Source organism: Taeniopygia guttata, chromosome 36, assembly GCF_048771995.1.
Source record: "Taeniopygia guttata chromosome 36, bTaeGut7.mat, whole genome shotgun sequence".
Lineage (NCBI taxonomy): Eukaryota > Metazoa > Chordata > Aves > Passeriformes > Estrildidae > Taeniopygia > Taeniopygia guttata.
Genome location: NC_133061.1, coordinates 1,934,021 through 1,955,684, shown reverse-complemented (window position 1 = coordinate 1,955,684; position 21,664 = coordinate 1,934,021). Strand labels below are relative to the sequence as shown.

At 55.1% G+C, this 21,664-nt stretch overlaps 2 protein-coding genes across 2 annotated transcripts in view; one reads left to right on the top strand and one right to left on the bottom strand.

Annotated features, from left to right (window-relative positions):
* The window catches only part of LOC121468988 (uncharacterized), a 418,875-nt gene that overhangs the window by 214,135 nt on the left and 183,076 nt on the right, over positions 1-21,664 (top strand). The window lies entirely within an intron of this gene.
* LOC140681433 (uncharacterized) overlaps positions 1-21,664 on the bottom strand; it is a 45,494-nt gene that overhangs the window by 10,093 nt on the left and 13,737 nt on the right. Inside the window, exon 2 of the mRNA XM_072921264.1 lies at positions 17,641-18,295. Within this exon, the coding sequence (XP_072777365.1) occupies positions 17,641-18,295 (655 nt within the window). The remainder of the gene's footprint in view (positions 1-17,640; positions 18,296-21,664) is intronic.

Sequence of the window (21,664 nt, the reverse complement as noted above, 5' to 3'; positions counted from 1 at the left end):
AAAAGTCCCACCATTTAAGAGGTATCTGAGGTAGGATTAGGAACGTATTCTGGAGGATTTGTGGGTTCTTGGGGGATATCTGGTAGTATTCTCCATATCTTTGCACTCCAAAAGCCAAGGTGGATTGCTCTGTCACCTCAAAATTATTCAATCCCACTGGAAACCCCACAATCTTACCCCAAAATTGCTCAATCCCACCTCAAAATGGCAGGTTCCCACCTCAGTCCCATGCAAAAATTACTCAATTCCACAGCCTCTAGGGTGAGATGGGGTTGGAAGGAGATCGGGAGAAGTGATATTTAAATTTGAGGTTGTGGGATTAAGATTGTGTGGGTCTGAATGGTTGTGATTTATTTTGATAGTAAATAAAACTTCCAGAATTATTGATTTCTGTTCCATTCATTTTCTGTCAATTTTGGTTTGCTTTTCAGAGTGCCGCCTTCTCAGCTGATTTTGTTTGTGACCTCCTGTCCCAGACTGAAAAGAAAGATGTGTTCTATTTGCCATCTGTATGGCAGTTGTCCTGTGTGAAGTGGGCAGTTTTTCCTTATCTCTTCCACAATCCCTCAGGGGAGACATCTGCTGATAATGAACCATTGAATGTCACTGCATGACTGATAAGAACTGTAACATCCCATTGTGAGATGCTCCGCCCAGAGGGAGGAGCCAAGCATTCCTACCTGCATCTAATCTTGAGATTCTGGCCCACCAACACAGCTTTTTCTGGGCTGGATTTCTCAGAGGAACAGCTGCCTCTTCCTCTTCAAAAAAAGACACCCTTTTCTACAGGATCACTTCTCCAACAGAACCACACCTGACACTGCAGGAGGACTGCAGCCACAGTTCCAATTGGACTGCAGCCAACACCCTGTCCAACAGAGTGTCAGGTTGTATTTTGACTCTGTCAGTGTTGTTTTGGTTTACTGCATTGTTTATTTTATCTTTTTATTTTCTTCCCTAATAAAAAGCTGTTATTCCTGCTCCAAATTTTTACCTGAGAGCCCCCCCTTAATTTCAAATTTATAACAATTCAGGAAGAAAGAGTCTACATTTTTCCATTTCAGAGGAGGCTCCTGCCTCCCTTAGCAGACACCTGTCATTCCAAACCAAAACACCTCCTTTCTCTCCTGCCTTCCTTCGCCTGCTCTGTTTCTCTCTCTGTGTCTCCCTTGACCCAGGGCAGCTCCCACCACAGACCCTGTCCTGATGTAATTCCCAATCCATGAGCTACGACAACCATGGGTGAAGTTAGGAAGGCTGGCAGTGAAATGTCACTGTAGGATCCTGCTGCACTTGGCTTTTGGCTCTTCCATAAGATCTTTGCCTTCAAGGGCAGGGACATCTTTTCCTGGCTGGGAACTGGAATTCCAGCCCCTGGGAGTGTGTGCCATGGATCCCAGAGGGGCAATCCTGAGGCTCCCAGGGTGCTGCTCCTGCCGTGCCTCCCAAGGAGCTGTGCAGGGCAGGGGACAAGGTGCAGCAGCTGTGTTGGTTCTGCAGTGCCACAACAGCCCCTGGTTCCAGGAGTTTCCGCACTGCCAACAGCCGTTCCTGGGATCCATGATGCCCTGCTGTGTCCCCATGGATATTTGGTGGCATGAAGTTCTTCAGTGTCACGATGGCCACCTCGCTCCATGAGCTTCTGCAGTGTCCAAATGGCCTCCTTGGATGGGCAGTGTCACCATGGACCATTGGCTCCTTGCAGCCCTGCTGGGTCACCATGGACCCCTTGGTTCCATGAGGTTCTGGGCGTGTCTCCATGGTCTCCTTGGATCCACAGTGTCACAATGGACCACTGGATCCACGTGGCCCTGCTGTGCCACCATGGCTTCTTGGTTACGTGGGACCCCAGGGTCACAATTGACTCTTTGCTTCCTCATCCTATAGGAGAGAACTGTCCTTCTTCTCCAGGGGCCTATGGCCAAAACTGGGATTCCTTCCCCAAATTTTCTTATATGCAAAGATTGTTCCCTGATGAAACTTGCCAACAGAAACAGGTCTGGCTGCCTTGGCCACCCAGGGGCCACCTCTCATCTGCCTTTCAGACACTGGGTCCATGTGCTTTTCTTGCTTAAAAAGCATCCATCTCAACCAGGCACCCATGGCCAAAATTTGGGATTTGCCTCCCAAATTCCCTATGTACAAGAATAGCTCCCAGAAAAATGATGCCAGGACAGAGACGTCTGGCTGGCTTAGGCCTCTGGTGGCCACCATTTATCTGCCCCTCAAACACTGGTGTTCCGTCCTTTCCTTCCTTTGGAAAAGAACCGTCCTGCTCCTCCGGATGTCCTTGTCTGAAATTGGGATTCCAACTCTAAAACTCAGTACATTGAAGGATTGCTCCCAGGCTAAATCTGCCAGTACCATCAAGTCTGGCTGCCCTTGGCCTCTGGTGGCTGCCCCTGCCACACTGGGACTTGGTTCTTTCCTTCCCATGGAGATCACTGTGACACTGTGGGCACCTCATGGAACCAAGGGGATCATTGTGGCACCACTGGAGCCCATGGAACCAAGGGGCCATGGTGACACCGCGGGGCTTCATGGACCCAGAGACCATTATGACTCTGTGGGGCCTGATGGAACCATGGAGACCATTCCGACCCTTCAGGGCCTGGTGTCACCAAGGGGGCATTGTGACACCTCAGGGCCTCCTGGAAGCGAGGGACCATTGGGACACTGTGGGGCCCCATGGAATCGAGGGAACATGGAATAGGTCTGGCTGGCTTGGCCTGCCAGGGGCCACCTGACAGGTCTGGCTGATCTTGGGATGCCAAGGGCTGCCTCTCATCAGCTCCTGGAGCAATGGGGCTCCGCGCTCTCCTTTGTATGGAAAAGAACCGTCTGTCTTTTCTGATGCCCCTTGCCAAAACTGACACTCTGCCTAAAAAATTTCCTATATTCAAGGGTATCTCTAAGAACAGAATCTGGCAGCTCTGGCTGGCCTTGTCCTCTGGTGGTGACCTCTCATTTGCCCCTAAAACAGTGGGGCTCTGTTCCTTCATTCCTATGGAAAAGAACTGGTCTTCATGTCCAGGAACCATGGCCAAAATTAGAATTGGCCACTGAGCCCGGCCGGGCTCACGGAACCATCTGCAGGCCCCGGGCAGATATTGACTCTGCCAGTGCTGCCATCCTCCCTGCAGTGAGAGAAAAGGACACAGGGCAGGCACACAGAAGACACCGAGGTCAGTGAAGTGGAAGTTGAGTCCCAGATGGGAGGGATGAGGAGATGCCTTGATCTTGGGGCTGAAATCCTCTGGTAAAGCTATGGAGAAGGATGTCATGGATACATCAGATTCTCTTTTTCCCTATAAGGCATTGAAAAGTATGGGGAGATGACTTGTTTCAGCAAAGGCCTCCATGCTAAAGTAAGCAAATGTTGAAGTAGCTGTGATCCTATGAGAAGTTTGAACAGAGAAAGAGAGGAGTGATGAGACCCTGTGCCCTCAGGGAGAGAAGAAGACCTCTGTTCCCAGAGATGATTTCAGAAGCAGTTGAAGAGAACCTCTGGTCTTGAACAACTCATCTTTAAACTAATACCCCATAAGCTGACATGGCCCATGACACACAGCTGTGGGAAAAGCTGTGAAAAAATGGCAGGGATTTCACTATTTCACTTTTTCCAAGTGGCTGCTATTCATGGCACTTGAGAGGCACAAGAGAATTGTTTCCTTATGGAGAAGCCGCCATAGCAAGAAAAAGAGACTCCTCTCCCTAAGTGAAGTGAAGCAAGACTATTCTAGAGGTGGTAAACTGGCTGAAAATTTTATGTTTTGTCTCCTTACATTGTCAATAAGGAAGAAAAAGTTGTGGCGAGAAGATGAGTGTTCTGAAAGTTTTGTGCTGATTCTTATTACTCTTTCTTTAGTTACTGCTAATAAACTTTTCTTTATGCTCTTTAAATTTTTGATCCCACTTTCCCTTTCTCCTTATCCTACCTCACAGCAGGAAATGAGTAACTATATTCTTTTGTGTGCACTGGTAATTAGCCAACACTGAATCCACCACATTAATTGATGCATTGGCCAAGAAATCTCAAACTGGTGAACCAAAACCACAACAGAAACTTCCTGAAGAACTGCCCCAGACAAGATGGAAATCAAGGCAGAGTCATGGTTTGTCAGGACTTGCTTGATCCTAATGAGCCCCGTGGTGCATTTGGAACTGAGCCCTGGAACCTCAGGGCCTGAGAGGAGATTGCACAAAACTTTCCATGAGTTAAAATCAGGAGCAAACACCCAAAATGTCTCAATGCATTATTGGGTCCCACTGAGGTCCATCCCCAACACAGTCTCCTCATGGACTGCATGAAGGGGAGAATTGGAGGCCAGGATGGCACAAAAATCTCTCAGAGACTCAAAATGGCACAAAAACCTCTCAGTGTGGAAAGGACAATCCAAAGTATGTGAAAAAAGTTGAGTATCTCAGAGTATTAATGAGCTCCACTGAGTGTCAGTACAAATCTCTCAAGGGACTCGTTAAAGCAGATAATTGGGGCCATGATTGCACAAACCTCTCACAGAGTCTGTATCAAAAGGGAAACACCAAGTACCTTAAAATAACTGAAGTACCTTGAAGCATTAATGAGCCCCACTGAGTGTTGTTCCTGACAAAGCCTCTCCAGGGACTAATTACAGCAGATAATTGGAAGCCAGGATTACAATAAGCTCTCAGAGACTCTAAGGCAAAAGCAAAGCCCAAAGTCCTTTGAAAAACCTGCAGTCCCTGGGAGCATGAAGGAGCCCCCAGGGCCATTCCTGGCCAAGGCTCCCCAGGGACTCCTTCCAGCAGATCCTTGAGGCCACTGGGATGTGGGCTAGGGGGGGATGCTGAGGGCAGGACCAGGGGCTGATAGTGCCCAGCCTGGCTGGGGCTGTGCCAGGAGGCCCCAGGGCCTCAGGACAAGGTGTCTCCTCACAGCCCTTGGTGGCACAGACCCTGCTGTGCCCCAGGGCACCAAGACTTGGCTTCTCTTTGTCCCCACCTGTCATCAGTGCCTCCAGTTCTCTGCTCTGCCTGGGGCCTGGGGACACTTTCTCAGTCCTGTCCCTCAGTGGGACCCATTAAAAGTCCAAGAAACTTTGGAGTTGGATTCTGACTTGGAGTTCTGGAGAGGTTTCTGCAGCTCCCTCTCAGGGCCTGATGTTCAGGGCCTGAGCACAAAGCCCCAGAGGGTCATTAAAGTCCTTGTGCTGTGTCTGTGCTGGGCTGAGCTGGGCCGGGCTCCTGGCACAGAGGGTGATCCTGGTAACCAAGAAGAGCTTCAAAAGCACATTTCTCTTGCTGAGCAGCTCTTCTCCCAGCCCAGCAGGGCTGGGGCACTGCCTGCAGCCAGCCCGGGCACAGCACAGAGGCACAGAGAGCTTCAATCAGTCAGGGCTGGGAAGGGGCTGAGAAGTGCCTGGGGCAGAATCACTGCCAGCCCTTGGCACAGGAACCTCTGGCTGCAGGACAATGCAGCTGCAGCTCCTGGAGCGATCTCCTAAAGCTGGAACATCCCAATGCCCACAGACCCTGTGAGTGCATTCTCTGCTCATCTCCTGTGCAGAGCAGCCAGGGGTGCCCAGGGCTGTCCTGCAGAGCAGGGTCCTGCAGCCCAGGGCGCTGTGCTGGGCCAGGACTCTGCTGCCTGCCAGGGACAGCTCTCAGCCGGCCCTGGAGCTGCTCCCAGCGCTGGCCAGGAGCTGTGGGGGGAAGGAGCCACCCTGAGCAGGGCAGGTGCTGCTGCTGAGAGGGGCTGGGTGGGGCAGGGCTGCTCCCAGCTCCAGACCAGCCTGGGCACAGCTCCGGAGGGCACTTCCCAAAGAAGGTAAGCCTGGGATTGCTGTAAAGATCAGGAGCTTTCCTGAGAGTGTTTTCAATTTCCTGCTTGGAGCAGGATGGGAAAGCTGGGGTGGTGACAATAAGATTTTTGCTTTTCATATATTTGTAGCTCTGTAAATTACTATTATATAATTATAAATCTATAATCCTTAGTTGACTCTATTAAACTCTTATTTAACTCTATAAAATTTCTATTAGTACTCATATTACTGCAATCCTTGATTGACTTAAGTATCTCTTAGTTTTTCAAACAATATGCTGTCTAAATATATTCCTGAATTACTGGATAGTCTTATTTTCAGGAAGCGGACATTATAATCAGGAAGAAGAACATTTTCATTTTTGACCACAATGTGAGCAGTCATAACAAAAACGTACAAAAAAGCCCTTGGAATTACTCCAATGGGTTGAGCCAGGGGTGTGTAACTGGGGTAACTGAATCTTCTATTGGATGTTCCTGTTAAATATCCTAATTATCAACCTTAATGAATTGCTGAAATCAGGGGCTGGGCGTGTTCCATCCCCACTGGGACACCTGAAAGCTTCCAATAAAGGTCTGGTTTTGACTTTATTCTTCCACCACTGTTGCAAGGGACTTTTTCTCTTTTGATTATAGACAACATTGGGATGAGAGAAGCAGAACAGGAATTGTAATCCCAGAATCACAGAACATTCTGAGCAGAAAGAGAAATACAGGATCATCAAAGGAATGTTTGAACATTTACAGAGACTCCAGAACTGTGACTTTGGGTGGTCAGTCTCTCTGCTGGGAGCCTCCCAAAGGGCCTTCAGCCACTCCTCATCCCTGGACAGCAGCAGTATCACCTTTGCAGAGCCCAGCTCCTAAATATCCAGGCTTGTCCCTCTGCCACAGGGCCACAAACCCAGGGAAGCAGGGAAGGGATGGCTCCTCGAGAGCCCCCACGCACAGGCCTGGCTGCTCCTGGCACACTCAGCCAGCACACCTGGAGCTCAGGCAGGGACCTGGGTGAAGGTTTTCCCGGAGCAGTAACAAGGGTGGGTGAGTCCCAGCAGGACAGTCTGCAGGGAATGGCCCAGGTTTGGCTCCAAGCAGCCTCTCCTGACTTGTCCCTGTCCTTTCTCCATGAACAGGTGTCCATGTGCAGCCACAGCAAATGTCCAACAGCAGCTCCATCAGCCACTTCCTCCTGCTGGCACTGGCAGACACGCGGCAGCTGCAGCTCCTGCACTTCTGCCTCTTCCTGGGCATCTCCCTGGCTGCCCTCCTGGGCAACGGCCTCATCATCAGCGCCGTAGCCTGCGGCCACCACCTGCACACGCCCATGTTCTTCTTCCTGCTCAACCTGGCCCTCAGCGACCTGGGCTCCATCTGCACCACTGTCCCCAAAGCCATGCACAATTCCCTCTGGGACACCAGCACCATCTCCTACACAGGATGTGTTGCACAGCTTTTTTTTTTGTCTTTTTCATCTCAGCAGAGTATTTCCTCCTGACTGTCATGTGCTACGACCGCTACGTGTCCATCTGCAAACCCCTGCACTACGGGACCCTCCTGGGCAGCAGAGCTTGTGCCCACATGGCAGCAGCTGCCTGGGCCAGTGCCTTTCTCAATGCTCTCATGCACACAGCCAGTACATTTTCCCTGCCCCTGTGCCATGGCAATGCCCTGGGCCAGTTCTTCTGTGATATCTCCCAGATCCTCAAACTCTCCTGCTCCAAATCCTATCTCAGAGAACTTGGGTTTCTTGTGTTTTCTATATTTTTAGCATTTTGTTGTTTTGTGTTCATTGTTTTCTCCTATGTGCAGATCTTCAGGGCTGTGCTGAGGATTCCCTCTGAGCAGGGACGGCACAAATCCTTTTCCACCTGCCTCCCTCACCTGGCCGTGGTCTCTCTGTTTATTAGCACTGTTGCATTTACCTACCTGAAGCCTCCCTCCATCTCCTCCCCATCCCTGGATTTGGCCCTGTCAGTTCTGTACTCGGTGGTGCCTCCAGCCCTGAACCCCCTCATCTACAGCCTGAGGAACCAGGAGCTCAAGGCTGCAGTGTGGAGACTGATGACTGGATGCTTTCAGGAACATTAACCTGCTGGCCAGTTTCTGCAAATTACTTGCAATAAAAGTCTTCTTTGATATTTCTTGTTGGTTTCATTTTGGAGTTTCTTTTTCTTTGTTTTACTTTCTTAATCTTGTCCACAGAGGAAAGCCTTTCCTTGTGCCATTTCTCATTTTGCTTCTCTCCCTCTGGCCACAGACTGTGCAAATAAGGGGCTGTGCTCTCAGTGGATTTATAGGAACTCAAGGATCTCCCAACAGAGTTTTCTGCAGAGATGCCCTTTTGCTGCCTTCTCTGGAGCTGCAGCAGCAATGTCTGTGTGCAGAGCTGGGGGCAGATCAGGGCTGGGACAGCAGCTCTAGTCCTGCTGGTCACACCATTCGTGATCCAGGCCAGGAGCCATTGGCCTTCTTGGCCACCTGGGCACACGGCTGGCTCATGTCCAGCCTGCTGTCCATCAGTCCCTGCAGGTCCCTTTCTGCCTGGCTGCTGTCCAGCCCCTCTGTCCCCAGCCTGTAGCACTGCAGGGGTTGTTGTGGCCAAAGTGCAGGACCCGGCACTTGGACTTGTTAAACCTCACCTTGTTGGGTTTGGGCCCTGGATCCAGCCTGTCCAGGGCCCTCTGCAGAGCCCTCCTACTCTCCAGCAGATCAACACCCACATCCAGCTTGGTGTCATCTACAAAGATGTCCTTGGTTCCAAGGGGCCCTTCAGTGTCACGATGTCCCTTTGGTTGCACCAGGCCCTGCACTGTCACACTGGGCTCCTTGGTTCCATGGGGCCCCAAAATGTGACAATGGACTCCTTGGTTCCGTGAGGCTTCACAGTGTCACAATGTTCTCGTTGGTGCCGCAGTTTCACAGTGGCCCCTCGGTTCCATGGGGCCCCAGGGTGTCACAAAGGCCCCATGGTCACATGAGGTCCCACACTGTCACAATGCTCTTGGTGGTTCCACAAGTCCCCTCAGTGTCACAATGGATTCCTTGTTTCCATGAGGCCACACAGTGTCACAACAGCGTTCCAGATTCCTTGAGGCCCCAGAGTGTCACAGTGGCCCCTTGGTTACACAAGGTCCTGCAGTGTCACAATGTCCCCTTGGTTCCATGAGGCCCTGCAGTGTCAGAATGGCCCCTTGGTTCCATTGGGCCCTGGACTCTCCCAGTGCTCTCTTTGGTTTTGCAGTTTCACAATGGTGAAACCCCTCGGCTCCACGAGGCCCTGCAGTGTCACCATGGCCTCTGTGGTTCCACCAGGACCCAGTGTCATGGGGACTCTGTTGCCTTCATGAGAGACAACGGCGACCTGGTTGCAAGACGACAGCACGGCAGCCCGGCCTCGCCCGGGCTACTCGGGCTAACGACACACGCTGACACCAATGTGGTGGACGGTCAAAAGCATTTATTATCTTATCTCATGGGTTTAAATAGTCTTGGGGGACTTTGCTACATCAGAGGGGGGTTGTAGGGTCTCTAGGTTAGTCGGGAGTGGAAAACTACTGGGTTAGGTGTGGTTACATGCTCAGGGGTTAATAGATAACGTGAAGTGGGGAGAAGGGGGAAGGGTCTTTCTTTCCGTCACATCCCGAGATCTTCCGTTCGCCTGTCCCTATCTACCACATCTCCCCTCCCCTTATCATATATAAAATGAGGTAGTCGTAGATATAGGCACTGGAGTGAGGTACAAACTTGTAACTTGGAAAGGAAAGGGTGGTTTAGTAAATCTGGGTAATTTTCGCAAGGCGAGTCTCGAAGGCTTTTGTGACTGACTGTGTTCGCAGTTTTTGGTTCACAGCATTTGTTGCTGGCCTATGAACAAAATGTTTGCCCTTTCTAGACGGGCCTGAACAAATGAGACTGGTTCGTTCAGCAGGCATGGTCCTATGGTAACAGCTAAAAGCAGTATTGCCAGTGGACTTACCAGGGCAGAAATTAAAGTGGTGAGCCAAGGTGATTGATTGAACCAGGATTCAAACCAGCTCTGTTGGGTTTCCCTGTCTCTCTTTCTCTGAGCCAGTCTGTCTCGGAGTTCTGCCATGGAGTCTTTAACAACTCCCGTATGATCTGCATAAAAGCAGCACTCCTCTTTCAAGGCTGCACACAGTCCTCCTTGCTGCATGAACAAGAGGTCTAATCCTCGCCTATTTTGTAAAACCACTTCTGAAAGCGAAGAGACTGATTTCTCTAGATAGGAGATGGATTTCTCGATCCTCTGCAGGTCTTTGTCGATGGTCATTTGCAGCTGAGAGAGTCCGTGCTGTTGGGTTGCGATGGCTGAGACACCCATGGCTGTGCCAGCTGCTCCCAGCATTGCAATAGTTATACCTGTGATTATTTCTCTTTTGTGGAGTCTGTCAGGTTCCTCGAGAAGGTGGTATATCTCTTCGTCTGAGTGGTACAGGACCCTAGGAACAATCAGAACTTGGACACAGAAGTCGACAGAGTCATTAAATTTGGCAAGGAACACACAAGGACTCACTCCAGATCGCTGGCAAACCCACATCCCAGATGCAGATGGGACCACCCATTTATTGGTTTTTCTGTTGGGCTTGACAACTTTAGTGCAGAAGTTGCCTTTCTGCTTTGCTAAAGTTGCATTGCCAAAGCATCTGCCCTGTCCTGTGATTTGACTCAGGGTGATTCCTCTGCGGGGAGTGTCCCATCTGCACTGGTGGGGGGCACTGGCTGTGGAGTAACTGAAGGGGATGTCTAAAGCAATGCCTTCGTAGAAAGGGGGTTTAACATCATAGCAAAGCCAACAGGAGTTAGTCAGGTTCGGTTTGGTTTCGCTTAGGGTTAGAAAGGTAGCTTCTAAACAGGTTGGCTATGTGGAACACGAAGGATGGGGTGTTCGCTGTGGTGACCTCTTTGAACACCTTGTCACTTGAAAGATGTTGCATGACCCACCTAAATGGCTGCTGAGGGTAGTGGCCTGGGTTGGCTTGTCCCCCGGCCACAAGCCCCAACAGCAAAATCGCACAGAGACACTGTGCATGTCTGGGTCTCACCGCCGTGGGATTCTCGGGTTTTGTCTGGCGGTTTGGTGGTCCGTTATCTCTCTCCGGAGCAGGGGTGTATGCGTCACGGGGACGGTCCACAAGCGTGTCCTGCAAACAAAACTCACAGCTTTTCCATTAGTTTCGTTCTGAAGGTCAGTTTTATTGGCAGCAGTGAGTGTGTGGCAGTTGCCCTTTCCTCCCGCAGCTTTAACAGGATCCCCGCGGGCGTGTTTGGGGTGGAGGTGCCGTGGCGGGCCGCCGTGCCGGCTGGGGGCAGCTCACCGCGATGTGACCTGCCTCACCACACTTGAAGCATGCCATGGCACTGGTCAGGGTGTGGACGGCCGCCCAAATGGACGTCAGGTGCTCTTCCCTTACTACACGTCTGATCATGTCAGCCAGGCTGGCTCCGGCTGGCAGGGAACGTAAGATATCCTTGGTGACAGAGTTGCACTGCTGGCGCAGGCAGTCAGCTACCACGGGGCCCTTTGCCTCTGCCAGCAGGGTAGAGGAGTCTATGGCTGCCTGCAGGCGATCTACGAAGTGCGTGAAGCTTTCGCTCTCTGCCTGCCTCACGGTGGACCACGGTGCCGGCTTAGCCACGACTCGAGAGGCTGCGCGGATAGCCTCCCTGGCAGCCCGAGTGGTCGCCCTGACCTCTTCAGCCTGCATCTGCGTGGCTTGTTGCTGCGGCGTGATCATATCATCGTGCTTTCCTATCAGTCTGGATACGCTCGATCTGTGTAGTGGCTGCCTCGCGCCAGATGCTTGGGCTAATTGCTTCCTACAATTATCCTCCCATTCCTGTCTAAACACGATCATTCCCGCACCATCAAGTATCATGCGACCTATTCGCTCGATATCAAAGGGAAGCAGGTCGTCATTACTAAAAAGACCATCGATTAAAGTGGAGACTATGGCCGAATTGATTCCTTTTTCCGCAATGGCTTTGACAATTGACTGTACATCTTTTGGGTTTATCGGGGTATATACCCTTTGTTGGTTCCCCTCCGGGCCGGTGAGCCTCACCGAGAAGGCTTGTATGGCAGCCGCTGGGGACCATTCAGCACAGGCTATTTTTATTTCTCCCCAGTCGGTAAACTGGGCTGGTTCAAATCGTAGTTGTTTTCCGGTGCGGCTTAGAGCTTTACTTGGTTTTGTCTTAAATCGCGCTGGCTCTGTTTTCTCCGTCTCGGAGTTCCAGCCGGCTCCCGGCAGCTCTTCCGAGCTGGCGGAGCTGCTGCCGGGCTCCGAGTCGGAAGTCGAATGCCAGCGCATTTCCGGGGCGTGGTGCCTTTTTGTCCGGCTCCGAGCTCGCTCCTCCCCACGGGGGTGGCACCGCTCCCGCCCCCCAGGCTTGCCCTGTCTCCTGCAGGGGGAGGTCTCTCCCTTAAATGGTAGCAGCCTCAGGCACAGCTGCCGATTGGCTCTCTGCCCTCTGCTGCTCTCCTCCTCTTTCTCCCGCGCACGCGCGTCCCTGAAACCGCGCGGCTCCTGGCTTTTCGCGCCGAGACCGCCCGCGCCCCGCCCCTCTCCTTGGCGGCCAACGCCATTTTCAAAGGGGTGAGGTGGCGGCGTGGGTAGGGTCTCTTCCCGAGCCACGGTTTCTGCACCACTGGCTTCCCCTGCCAGCCCTCGCCGAAAGCATTCCGCGCGCTGCTGCACCTCCGGCAACGGGTCGCGGACCGGCGGTGGCGGGACGGACGGGGAAGCCGTGGTTTTTTGGGGGGTTTCCATGGCAGGGATTGGGCTCTGATCCGGGGAAGGAGGTGACGCGCCGGGCCCCCCCGGGTCCCCGCTACCGGGCGCATCGTCCTCAGGGGCGGTCTGCGCTCCCACACCCACCCCGAGCCCGGGTCTAACTAATAAACACATAAGCGCCGCGCTCTATGTCTCCTGCTCTTCTATTGCTTTGCGCGGGGCTTTCTCTACTTTGCCCCATGCTTTAAGGCTCTTGCCACTGCCTGAGGATTTCGTGTCCTCGGCCAGTGTGGCTGTGCATTTTTCCCATATTCCCGGATGCATGGCATCCACTGGGCATTCAGTCGCCCCAAGCTCAAGCAGCCTCGCTATGGCAAGATAAAAGTCTTTGAGCTTACACTCGATACCCCATTGCTTATAAATCGCACTTACGACCCTGGCGATGCTGTCCATGACGCTCGCGGGTCCTGGGACGTCTCCCTGCGCCAAGATATGGTCTGACCGCTCCAGCCGCTGCCCTTGTCCAGGTGAACTCCCGCTACCCGAGCGAATTTCTCTTCCCGGGTTTCAGCACCAGATATGTTGCCTTTATGAGAGACAACGACGACCTGGTTGCAAGAAGACAGCACAGCAGCCCAGCCTCACCCGGGCTACTCGGACTAACGACACAAGCTGACACCAATGTGGTGGACGGTCAAAAGCATTTATTATCTTATCTCATGGGTTTAAATAGTCTTGGGGGACTTTGCTACGTCAGAGGGGGGTTGTAGGGTCCCTAGGGTTAGTCGGGAGTGGAAAACTACTGGGTTAGGTGTGGTTACATGCTCTGGGGTTAATAGATAACGTGAAGCAGGGAGAAGGAGGAAGGGTCTTTCTTTCCGTCACATCCCGAGATCTTCCGTTCGCCTGTCCCTATCTACCACACTCCAGGAACACCTGGATGCCTCCTGAACACAGCAGGAGCCCCCAGGAACACCTGGATCCCCCCAAATAACACCTGGGACTGCACAAAACCACCTGGACCCACCCAAAACCCACCTGGACCCACCCAGGGACAGCTGGACTCGCCCCCCAAACTCACTGGGCCCCCCAGAACTCACTGGGATCCCGCTAAAACTCACCTGGATCCCCCTCTAAATCCACCTGGGACCTCCAAAACCAACCAGGACTCCCCCAAAACCCACTTGAACCCACCCAGGAACATCTGGCACTACCCAAACTCATTTGGACCCCCCAAAAGGCCACCTAGAGCCCCCCAAAATCCCACCTGGCCCCTCCCCCGTGACATCACAGGTGTGGTCCCTCTCCCCCACTCCCCTGGGTTTGAATTTTTGGGTCGATTTGTGTCGATTTTTCGTTTTCATTGATAAAAATCTATCTGGGGGTGGGGCCAAGGCTCATTTGGGGTGGGGCTTCAGGAGGGGGCGGGGCCAGAACCCGGAGCTGGGAACTGGGAGGGGCGGGGCCTGAGGGCCCGGGGCAATCGGTGGGCATGTCCAGCGGCAAGGGGCGGGGCCAAAACACTTGCCGGGGTCTAAAGAGGGCGTGGTCAGTGTCTGGGGGTTCATCCTGCCCGCTCCCACCCCCCCAAATTCCCCAGGACCCTCCCTCACCGCCCCTCCCCCACCCATGGGACACACCCCGAAACCTCCCCAGCCCCTCCCCCCTCGGCCCCCCCGAGCTGTTTTCACCTGGGAACCCCCAAATCTTTGGGAATTCTCACCTGGGACCTCCTAAAGCTCCCCTGCACCCCTCCGAAATCTTCTCAGGACCTCACAAACCTCACCTGGAACCCAGCAAAACTCTCCCCTGAGATGCCCAAACTTCTCCTAGGGCCCCCAGACCTCACCTGGGCATCTGAGAAACCCCAAATCCTTGGGAATTCTCAGCTGGGACCCCCCAACCTTCACCTGGGACCCCCAAACCTCACCTGGGACACCCCAAACCCTCACCTGGGACCCCCCAAAGCTCACCTAGGACCTCCTCAAAATCTCCTCAGGACCCCCCAAAAGCGGCCCAAGGTGGGGCGGGGCCAGGGCGATGACGTCACCTCTTCCTCTTCCCCCTCTCCGGCCACGCCGCGTTCCCGCGTGTCCCCAACTGTCCCCGGCCGTGTCCCCTCCCCGGAGTGTCCCCAGCGGCCATGGAGCCCCGCGAGGTGCGACAATTCTGGCGGGGGGGCGGGAGGAGACAGGGGGGACACGAGGGGTGGCAGAGGGGACAGAGGGGTGGCAGAAGGGACAGCAGAACACAGGGGTGGCAGGGGGCTGGAGGGTACCAGGGGTGGCAGGAGGGGACAGGGGGGGAATGTGGGAGATAGGGGCAGACAAAAGGGACAGAGGGGACAGCAGAGCCCTCCAGGGAGGGGACAAACAGGACCACAGGAGGGCACAGGGGCCACTGTAGGAGGCCACAAGTGCCACCAGGCCCCTGACACCTCTCCTGTCCCCTCCCCAGCTGTCCCCCAACCAGCTGCTGGAGGCGATGGTGGCCGTGGTGGCCACACTAGGTGAGCTGGTGGCCACCCTGAGAGAACTGATGGCCACCGTGGCCAGGCCGCACAGGGACGTGCTGCTGGCCGTGTCCCCAGAGTTCCTGCGGGTGGCTGTGGGGACCTTGATCTTTCACCTCCAGGACGCCCTGCGCCAATACCGTGTCCCCTCCCTGGGCCACCGCCCTGTCCCCTCCCTGGGCTGGACCCTGGCCAACCTGGGGGACACCCCAGGGACCACCTGGGCCTGTGTGAGAGCCCTGGCCAGCGCCAGGCGTGTGCTGGACAGGCTCATGGACAGCTGGGCCCGGCTGGCCAAGGCGGCCACCGAGCTCCACGACGCCTGCAGGGATGCGGCCACCGGGAGGGGACAGCGGCTGGAGCTGTACCTGGGGCTGCTGGGGGACTTGGTGGCCGCGTGTGACAAAGCCACCGCGGGACATCGAGGCTGCCTTGGAGGGGACAACGGAGGTGTCCCCTGATTTCCGTGCGGCCTTGGTGGCCACAGCGGCCGAGGCTGAGCAGCTGTGGGAGGCCAGTGCCCTCCTGGCCACGCGTCACCTGCTGGGGACACTTGGGGACATCAACAGCCTCTTCTTCTGTCCCTCTCCTGGCCACGGTGGCTGTGCAGTGGCCGAGCGGTGCCAAAGAGCCATGGAGGACATCCCGAGGCTGCTGTGCACAGAGCAACATCACCACTGGGCCGTCATCAGGCCAGTGTCGACTCGGCAGAGACTCGGGGACACTCTGAGGGCACTTTGGGAGCACTTGGGGACACTTTGGGAAGGTGTGTGGTGATGCTGGTGGGGGGGGGGGGGTGAACGAGCCTCCCCTCAGTGCCTTGCAGAAGACCCGGCTGTGATTTCGGGGCCGGGGGGGTCCCCAGGCAGCCCCCGCTGCTGAGCACTGACCCTGCCCCGGGGGGCGCTGGGACCCCCCAAAAACCACACCCGCACCCCCTTCAGTGCCCCCGAACCCCCCTCGAGCACTGACCCCCCCCTCACCAGGCACTGGGACGAGTGGAGACCCCCTCTCGGTTTTCTGGGGGTCGAGATGACCCCGAGATTGTGAAAAGTCCTTTTCTCCCAGCCCGCGCGGGCAGAGAAGGAGTCGAGATGCGGAGCTTTGCTTCTCAGGGCCGTTTATTTTCCCTTTTCTCTAACAGCTTTGTCCGCTCTGCTGAGCTCTGTCTAGCAGGTCGGTCTGTGGCAGTCTCCCTGCCCTCAGGGAGCTGTTTGCCTTTTACACTAAAAACTACCTGAACTGTGTTTACAATAACGTGCCAATATCTATCATTTCTATTGGACAGTGTGTCTCTACCTTCAACCAACAGAAAAGTGTCACCATCACAGCAAGATATGGAGGGCAAAAAGAAGGAGAAGAAGGTTAGGACACACCCAGATCCGTCCACCTTGTCCCATTGAACCCCGTGTTAAAATTCTACTTTTCCACCCTGTGTTAATTCACCTACCATGCTACTCAAACCCTTTTGCCTTGTAATTCCCCATACAAAGTTGGCAATTTTCTCCAGGGGCTAAAATCACAGCCACCGGTGTTCTTGACACCATGCCAAGGTCTCCGAGGCCCCTGACAGGGTCTTGAGCCATCCAGGCAGCCAGAGGGATGTCCTGGATTCTGACACCCCCCAATTACCGAGCAGTGGGAGCCCCCCAGGCACTGCTCCCCCCCTCACCAAGCACCGGGATAGGGACCGGACCCCCATCGAACCCTGGGAACCCCACAAGCACCGGGACCCCCCAGGCAGCGCCACCCCTGTGCACCGGGACAGGGACCGGGCCCCCCTCGTGCACTGACCCCGCTGAGCACTGGGCCCGCACCCCCTTTGTGCCCCCCATCCATGATGGAGGTTCCATCCCTCTGCTTTGACCCCCCAGAGCCGCGGGACCCCCAGGAACAGTGCAGGGACTGTGGGAGACCCCAAGGGCTGGGGGGGCACGGGGGGTTAACCAGCACCAGGGGAGTCCCTTAGGGTTTGGTCCTTTCCCCCCACCGTTATCTCCCAAGGCCCACTATTATCATCAGGGTCCCCCCCAATTTACTGGGATCCCTCCATTCACTGCTTCCCCCCTTCACCAAGCCCCCCAAATCGCTGGGAACCCCCAAGCTATGAGCCCCCCCCAGTGCACCAGGACCCCCCACTCACCTCCCATCCCCCATCCATGGGAACCCCCCCAAATCACAGCAGCACAAGGAGAAGAAGCCAACACCTTCCCCACACCCAGCATGGATCACCAGGACCACGGATCAGCAGGGCTCTGCCCAACGGGGGTCACTGGGGATCATCCAGCCCGGATCCTCCCATGGGGGATGGAGCTGGAGGAGCGCACCAAGCTCTTCCCTCACTCTCTTCCCTCACTCCAAGCTCTTCCCTCACTCTCTTCCCTCACTCCAAGCTCTTCTCTCACTCTCTTCCCTCACTCCAAGCTCTTCCCTCACTCTCTTCCCTCACTCCAAGCTCTTCCCTCACTCTCTTCCCTCACTCCAAGCTCTTCCCTTACTCTTTTCCTTCACTCCAAGCTCTTCCCTCACTCGGGGCACTCACAGGGCTTCCCTTAGTGGTGCCTCCGTTGGTGCTGGGTCAAGGCTGAGCTCTGTGAGAAGCTCTTCCCACACTCCCCACACTCGTAGGGCCTCTCCCCGGTGTGGATGCGCCGGTGCACGGTGAGGTGGGAGTTTTGGTTGAAGCCCTTCCCACAGTCGGGGCAGCGGAAGGGCCTCTCCTCTGTGTGACTCCGCTCATGTAGGAGGACACTGGAGCTGGTCTGAAACCTCTTCCCACACTGGGGACACTCGTAGGGCCTCTCCCCGGTGTGGATGCGCTGGTGTGTTCTCAGGGCTGCGCTCCACCCAAAGCTCTTCCCACATTCCAAGCACTCATAGGGCCGTTCCCCAGTGTGGATCACCATGTGCCGGACCAGGTCTGAGCTGTCTCTGAAGCCCTTCCCACACTCCCCACACTCGTAGGGCCTCTCCCCGGTGTGGATGCGCCGGTGCAGGGTGAGGTGGGAGTTGTGCTTGAAGACCTTCCCGCAGTCGGGGCAGCGGAAGGGCCTCTCCTCTGTGTGAATCCGCTCATGTTGGAGGAGTTCGGAGCTGGTCCGAAACCTCTTCCCACACTCCCCACACTCGTAGGGCCGTTCCCCAGTGTGGATCCTCTGGTGCTGGATCAGGCGGGAGCTCCGGCTGAAACCCTTCCCACATTCCAAGCACTTGTGGGGCTTCTCCCTGCCATGAGGCTTCTCCACCAGCTCCGAGCTCTGGCTGGATCTCCGCCCGCCTTCCTGGCTCAGGGGGTTCTTTTCTCCCTGCAGCTCCCTGGGCTGGGTTTGCAGCTCCTCCTCCTGCAGCATCTCCGGGGCTTTTCCTCCTCCTCCATCCAGGCACATCCAGGGAATGAAAAATCCTGGTTTGGGGAAAAAAAACAAGAGGAGAGCACCTTGGACTGGAGGTTCCTCCTTGCCCAAGTTCATCTCAGGAAGTCATTGGGAATCTTGTGTCTGTAAGAACCTCCAAAACACCAAGATTCAGCCCAAAAATCCTACAAACTTGAAGATACAGATCATAAACTCCCCAAACATCACAACTCAGCAAAAACCTCCTCCAAAACATAAAGATTCAGCTGCCACATAAAACCAAAGCACCAACATTTAGCCCAAGAAAGCTCAGAAACACCAAGATTCACCCCGTGAAAATCCTGGATCCCCCTCCACAGTCACCTGCTGCATGTGGGGGGAAGCAACGCTCCTGGGGCTGGGGGGAGGCTGCAGATACAGGGAGGAGTGGAACCTTCTGCTGCTTCCTCCTTCTGCTCCTCCTCCTCCTCCTCTTCTATATCTCCTCTTCCTTACACTCCACTTCCTCCTGCTATTCATCCTCCTGCACAATCCCACCTTCTCCTGCCACCTGCATCGTTTGACCATTCTGTTCCTCAAGCCTGCTTCGCCTTCCCTTCTCCTCCTGCCCCCAGGCCCAGCACCCACTGCCGGCTCCCTCTTCCCCCCAGACCCACAGCATCCCAGCCGAGGGGCAGGGATGGAGCTGGGGCAGGTCGGGCTGGGGCAGCGCTGGGCTCTCGGCCGCTCCCGCCCGCACTCGGTCCCCACTGCAGCCGCTCCCGCCAGGACAGCGCGGGGGGGCCCGGCCTTGGCGCTGCCCCACTCCCACCTCCCCAAATTCCCCGAGGGGGGCGATGGGGCCGAGGGGGGGAGTCCAGCTGGGGAAGGCTCAGAGGGCCAGGGAGATGTACACAAGGGAGTGACAGGAGAAAGAATCAGTTTCAGAAAATGTTATTAATTGATGACACAGACTGCTGCTCAGCCAAGGCCCTGCTCTATTCATGAACTTCCAGAAGCACAACAAAGACTTAACAGAGCCATGAATATCATTTGCTATATAAAAGCAGGGAGCATTTTAAGGGAGTATGTAGTAGGTGGATTGGGAAGTCTGTAGCTCTCAAGTACTTCAGCCAGTGGGGAAAGCAGAGGGAGCTGTGGCCAGGAGAATTAGGATTAATAGGAGGCTGTGTCCTCCAACAATTGGAGAGATCCCATGGGGAATGTTCCATGGCCTCTCCCATTTTTAGGAATGAAATTAGTTTCACAGGACTCCTCTGTCTGCTTTGTGGACAGAATCCTCTGGTGATGTCAATTTTCCCGCACACCCTGGGGCAGGGAGTGCAGCTGAAGGTGCCTCACCCACTTTGGGTGATCGGCTCCCTTGGCTGGCGGCGGCACCGGGGATTGATTGGGGACCCGGGAGTGACCAGGAGACAGACGAGTGACACATCAGGGGGGTCTGTGAAGAGTCAGCAGGGAGAGAGCACTGAAAATCTCATCAGTGAGTGCCCTGGGATCTTCGGGGAGTGAACATGGCAGGGCACCCATGGAGGGGAGAAAAGGGAAAGCCAGGGAGGGGTCCTGGCCAAAGGGATGATGACCCCAAAATGTCTCTGAAGGGTCCCTTGGGAGAATGCTGAGGTAGTTTGCACATTCCCCAGAGGTAATTAAGGACATGGACACCCAGGGGGCAATAAGGGAAGGGGAGAAGGGATTTGGACAACAGGGGATGGATGGTGTTGGTGTGCTGGGAAGGGATCAGGTGAAGGGGAGTGTGCAGCAATATGGTTCAGGACAGAAGCAGCAGGAGGAATCTATGTGGTAAGAAAAAGGATGATGGCAAAGAGGAGGAACAGAAAAATACTCAGGATTGGGATGGTTTTCAGCAGGGTCTTATCCTGACAATTTGCCAGCTGATACTTTAAATTCCCAGTTTCCAGGAGAGGAAAAGCAGGAGGTCAGGATGTCAGGGGTTTCTCTGTGGTGGGCAGCGGCAGCAGCGGGCGCAGAGGTGCGGGACCGGGAGCAGGGCTGGGGGCCTGTGGGGAGCTGCGGGGCCGGGCCGGGGCTGTGGGGCAGCCGGGGCTCAGCGCCGGGCGCTGCCTGAGCCCACCAGCCCCGGACAGGGCCGGCAGTGGCCCCCGGCCACCAGGAGGCTGCGGGACGCCCCGGCCGCTGCCCGGCCCCGGGGAGCTGCCGGCCCTGCCCGCCGGGGGGGCCGCCTTTGGACACTGCGGCAGGACAGGCACCGGCTCTGCCACACGGGCTGTGCAGGGGACCCTGAGCACAAGGAGCAAAACAAAGCAACATCTGGGAAATGCAGATTACATATGGATGGATCAGGATTTTCTGTGAAGGATTTGGTTTGGGTCCCTGCAGAAAGGAAAGACTTTGCAGAAAGCTCAGCAGCTCTCAGAGGATGAGCACCCACAGGCAGTGACCGGGGCTGCAGGAGTGGCAGAAGAAGGCCCTGCAGCACTTGGGCACAAAGGCACAGCAGCTGAAGGAAAGGAGGGATGAGCAAAAGGCCAAGCTGAAGGCAAAGGCCATGGCAGAGTTCCAACAGCCCCTGAGGGATCAACCCCAGGGCCCAAGGGGGCCCCAGCACCCAGGGCCCAGTGTCGGCAAAAGCAATCCTGATTGCTCAGCAACCACTGAAAGGAGTAATCCATATAAAAGGGATTGTGGAAGTCATAGACTCAGACAGCAGAGCTCATTTTACAGGAAAGAACCTCCAGGGGGTTATGGCAGCTTTAGGAATAAAATGGGACCTCCAGAACCCCTGGCACCCCCAGAGCTCAGGCTGGGTACAAAGAATGAAAGGGGATGGAAAGAAACACCTTTGGAAGCTGGGGATAGAAACCAAGATGCCATGGGTACGGCTTTTGCCATTGGCTTGGGCAAGAAGAAGAGCCAGACCCAGGGCAGATATTCAATTATTTCCCCTTGCAATTGATCTCGGGAATTCCTTACCCTGGGAATTCTCCACCTAGTGCAGGGTGGAGATAAGGGATGCACAGTTAAAGCAGTCTGTGGCCAGAATCCTGTCTCTGGTGCAATCTCTCCCCCAGGAAGCTGGGCTGGCACAGAGCCTGCCTTGGCACTTTGCTGTTGCCAACATCCAAGCAGGACATCGGCCCACACATCCTCTGCTGAAATCCTCGGCCTGGCCACCCTCCTTTGGCAGCTCCAGCCACTGGGGACAGCCCTTGCTGCCACTGCTGCAGCTTCAGCGCTCTCTGGGCCTGCCCTGCCACAG